Here is a 4,830-nt window from a genome sequence, read left to right on the forward strand (position 1 = left end):
GTGGTGGAGCATGGGCAGGCCCGGGGTGAAAGACGCACATCACTCCCCCGAACCCCCGGGGAGATTTCTCAGGGAAGATCGTACAGCTTTGGGCTGTAAAAACAAGGAGTCCGGTGGCACCTTAAAGACTAACAGATTTATTTGGGCATAAGCTTTCGTGGGTAAAAAACCTCACTTCTTCGGATGCATGGAGTGAAAGTTGCAGATGCAGGCATGACATGTTATAGACAGCAATGGGGCTATAGTCACTTTACTGCAAACCTCTTGCACCAGCGGGCTTGGAGGCTCGGCTGTGTGGCCAGGGCAGGGGAGAGCTAGAATGGAGGCAGAGATTCAGAGCCCCCTCCTAGAGATTTCCCCTCTCTTAGCCTCATGCAACTCAAAAGAAGAAAGAGGATTGCAAGGGATGTAGTTATGATGGTGCTTTTCTCTTTCAATTAGGCAAAAAAGTCCCTCACACCCTAAAAAGTCATTTAAAGTGGAACAGGATACTTCTGCTTTCCCACTAGACAATTATTTCAGCTTTGCTCATACCTGATGCTAAATATGCCTGGTCAGTGTCAAAGCAGAGACCGTTTGGGGATCAGCAGCATCCCTCCAGTGCTTTTATCATACTTGTACCTTCCCAATACAATGTGCAGGGTCCGGTGTGTGAACGCTAACACATGATGATACTTTAACTGATAAAAGTTTTCAGATTACACAAAAATCGAAGGAGTAGTAAATAAGGAGGAGGACAGATCAGGGAACTGGATGCAAACAAACAATATGCATTTTAGTATGACTAAATGTAACTATATCCATCTAGGAACAAAGAATGCAGGCCACACTTACAGGATGGGGGGACTCCACCCTGGGAAGCAGTGACTCTGAAAAAGATTTGGGGATGGGTCATGGTGGATAACTAGCTGAACATGAGCTTCCACTGCAGCACTGTGGCTAAAACAGCAAATGTGACCCTGTTGGGTTGGGTGCACAAACAGGGGAATCTCAAGTAGCAGCAGGGAGGTTATTTGCCCTCTGTATTTGGCACCGGTGTGACCACTATTGGAAAACTGTGTCCAGATCTGGTGTCCACAATTCAAGAAGGATGTTGAAAAATTGGAGGGGGTTCAAAAAAGAGCTGCAAGGATGATGAAAGGATTAGAAAACCTGCCTTCTAGTAATAGACTCAGGGAGAGCAATCTTAGAGAGAACACAGAGGGAGACTTGGGTACAGTCATTAAGAGCCTACTTGGGGGAACAAATAGTTGTTGATGCGATTTTCAGTCTAGGTCAGATAAATCTAACACAATCCAATGGCTGAAGCTGAAGCTAGACAAATACAGATTGAATATAAGGCGTACATTTTTAACAGTGAAAGTATTAACCATTGGAACAGTGTACCAAGGGCTGAGGTGGATTCTCTATCACAGACAGCTTTTAAATCAAGGTTGGAATTTTTCTAACAGATCTGCTGTGGGAATGATTTGGGGCAGTGCTGTAGGAGGTCAGACTAGGAGCACAGCAGTTCCTTCTGGTGTTGGAACCTAGAAAACAGGGGGATCCCCTTCACTGTCTAGAACTTTTCTCACAAGTTCCCAAAGAAATCAGGGTGGTGCCAAGCTGTTAAATTTACTTTCTGTGTTTTGTTGTTTCCAACGTTTTTAAAATTAAATAAATAAACAATGACAATCAAACTACTTAGCATTTACTTTAAAAGCGAGCCATATAGGGCCAACTAAAAGGGACATTTTTTAAAATAAAGAATTTGCTGTTTTCCTCTCTCCATCCCTCTCCAAAAAAGAAGGGGGTCTCAAGTCTAGTATCTTTTAATGGCACTAAATGAGGGGTCTTTGTTTTTCTTCCTAAAAGACCCCTGCAGCGCTGGGAGGAAAGGCCCATCAGTAGCTTTGCATGACAGCTCTGAACAGACACAACATCCACGCACCCTTTTGCCGCTACAACGAACAAAACCTAATGCTGGAACTGGCTCAGCAAAGAAAATCCATGACTTGCCCGAGGGGGTCATTTTGCAGGTTGCTAATTAACTTGCTTATTAACCGGGCATTCGTGCAACTCCTTCTCGGACACAGGACAGGAAGGGGCCCCCAAACTCTCTGCCACCCCAGCAGAAGGGACACAGACCCCCAAGGACATACAATAGCAGAAGCCGGGCACAGAAAGGGTTAAACGCCTTTGATTGACACTGTAGCCTCCGGTGCCCCAGGCCCAGGCGTGCGCCATTGGCCGCCGGTCGCTGCGCCTGGCAACCAATGGGTGGGCGCCGTCCACGAGCGGGGCCGCGTGTCCCCGGCTCCCATTGGCTGAAAGTTACTGTGGGAAAGAAAGTTTGGGAAGTTTCACACGAGCCGTTCGCGTGCAGCCCGGGCTATAAATAGCGGCGGCCAGGGACACCGGGGGACTCGCTCCGCCGGCAGCCGCCTCGCCTGACCCGGGGCTGCAGCCCGAGCGCCTGCGGCAGGGTCGCGTCCAGCCCGGGGCGGTGCACGGCGCTGCGGGAAGATGCCCGCTGACATGATGGAGAAAAACTCCTCCCCGGTCGCGGCGACCCCGGCCAGCGTCAGCGCGACGCCGGACAAACCCAAGACCGCGTCCGAGCACCGCAAGGTAAAGGCGGCCGCGCCGGGGCTGGGGCTAGGGCCGGGCCCGGGGGTCGCTGCGGGGCTGGGCCCGGGGGTCGCTGGGGGGCCCAGCCGTGGCACTCACTGCTCCCTCCCCCGCTTTCCGTGCAGTCCTCCAAGCCCATCATGGAGAAGCGGCGGCGGGCGAGGATCAACGAGAGCCTGAGCCAGCTGAAAACCCTCATCCTGGACGCGCTCAAGAAAGACGTGAGTGGGGCTGTGCCGCGCGGGGCGGGGGGGTCCCCTCTCGCGAGCCCCCCCCCCCCCCCGCCAGGCTCGCCAGGAGCTCTCATGTCTCTCTCCCCGTCCCCGCAGAGCTCGCGGCACTCCAAGCTGGAGAAGGCCGATATCCTGGAGATGACCGTGAAGCATCTCCGGAGCCTGCAGCGCGCCCAGATGACGGGTGAGTGCCGCCGTCCGCGTTCCGATGGCTCCAGCCTCCCCCCTGCCCTGGCTGCGGGCCGTTCCCACGCTCGGCGCTGCCTGCACGGCCCCCGAAAGGCGGGAGAAGGGCCGGGGGCTGCGGGGGGAAGGGGAAGGGAGGGGAGGAGAGTGGGGGGTGCGAGGGGGAATCCGTTTATCGGCGCCGAGGCAGCGGCTTGCCCGAGTCCCGGTACCGCACGGGGGTGGGGGGCTGAGCAAGGAACCCCCAGGTCTGAAGCAGGTGTAAGGTCAGGCGATGGGTGGCAGCGGCTGGGGTGGGAGGGAGTCCTGCAAACCAGGCTGAAGGAGACAGCGGTGGGATATAGGACCCCATGTGTGCACAGGGTGGGGTGCAGGTTATAGGGTGAGATATTGGGGAGGGGACGGAGCCGGGCTGCAGTTGGAGGGGGGCAGCAGGGAGGGGGCCTACATGTGCCCAAGGAGAGGGCATGCCTTGCTCCGCTTGCCCCACAGGCACTGACCTATGTCTCTCCCTCCTGCCCCGCAGCTGCTCTCAGCACGGACCCCACGGTGCTGGGCAAGTACCGGGCCGGCTTCAGCGAGTGCATGAACGAGGTGACCCGCTTCCTCTCCACCTGCGAGGGGGTGAACACCGAGGTGCGCACCCGTCTCCTAGGTCACCTGGCCAGCTGCATGACCCAGATCAATGCCATGAACTACCCGGCACAGCCACCGCCACTGCCCCCACCCGGGGCTCCGCACGCCTCCTTCGGGCAGCCGCTGGTGCAGATCCCCGCGGGGGCAGCACCCCCAGGCGGCGGTGTGGTGCCGCTCAGCGGGATGCCTTGCAAGTTGGGGAGCCTGGCGGGGGAGGCCACCAAGGTGTACGGTGGCTTCCAGCTGGTGCCTGCCTCGGACGGCCAGTTCGCCTTTCTCATCCCCAACACCTTCGCGCCTGGCGGGGCCGTGGTGCCATTGTATCCCAGCGGCGGGCCGGGCTCTGGGGGCCCCACCGGCGGGCCTTCGCTCACAGCGGACTCTGTGTGGCGGCCCTGGTGAGCGGGACTCTGGACTGTCCCGGCCAGAGGACAGACTGACAGGCCCACGTGCGGCAGGCTGCGCGCGGGGCCCCCGTACCCTGGCTGTATCATTACCTGTTCATATTGGATTGTGCCTCTGTACTATAGCCCCTCCGCTGGGTGGGCCACTCGTGTTTTCCATGAGAGCTCCCTTGCGCCCCCCTCCCTCTTTTTTAATGTGACACCAAAGATCCTGTCTGAATGCTCTTACAATACAATAAATGCCTCACTTCCTTGGGGAAGTTATTTGACAATAATAAACTGTCTGACTCGTGTCTGGGAGCCCCTGCTTGCTGCGTGAGCCCAGGGGTTTCCCTGCAGACAATGCTGAGGCAGGCGCTGTGTAGCTGTTATCTCCGCCCGGTCAGACAGAAGGATGATGCAGCCTGTGCACAAAGATCTCACTTCATTAGCAGCAGTTTAGTTCCTTTTAATGAATCTGATCAGATGCCCCTTGCAGCGCCCCTGGGAAGCGCTGTGTTGTTGTGCTGCTCAGTGTTGCTCTGTTACAAAATTACAGAGCCGAGGAGCGATGGATTGATCCTGCCAATGAAGCCTAAATTCCAGGTTGAAATTGCAAGCACGGATGCCAGGAGTGCATTAGGCCTGCTTCTTTGGGGTCCTAACCTGGTGTAAGTCAGATGTAGCTCTCCACTGAAATAAATCAAGCTACAGAATCAGATCCATAACAGTAAGAAAAGTTTACAAAAACACCCACTCTCTTTCCCCCACCCCAAAAGCTG

The 4,830-nt window shown here is 55.8% G+C and overlaps 1 protein-coding gene across 1 annotated transcript; it reads left to right on the plus strand.

The window, feature by feature from the left end:
• Positions 1-2,505: 2,505 nt before the first annotated feature.
• On the plus strand, positions 2,506-4,067 carry HES1 (hes family bHLH transcription factor 1). The gene is made up of 4 exons (XM_065411058.1): positions 2,506-2,610; positions 2,736-2,831; positions 2,940-3,027; positions 3,556-4,067. Exons 1-4 carry the CDS (start codon positions 2,506-2,508, stop codon positions 4,065-4,067), a joined length of 801 nt encoding a protein of 266 aa, XP_065267130.1.
• Positions 4,068-4,830: the final 763 nt, after the last annotated feature.

Source organism: Emys orbicularis, chromosome 9, assembly GCF_028017835.1.
Source record: "Emys orbicularis isolate rEmyOrb1 chromosome 9, rEmyOrb1.hap1, whole genome shotgun sequence".
Classification (NCBI taxonomy): domain Eukaryota; kingdom Metazoa; phylum Chordata; order Testudines; family Emydidae; genus Emys; species Emys orbicularis.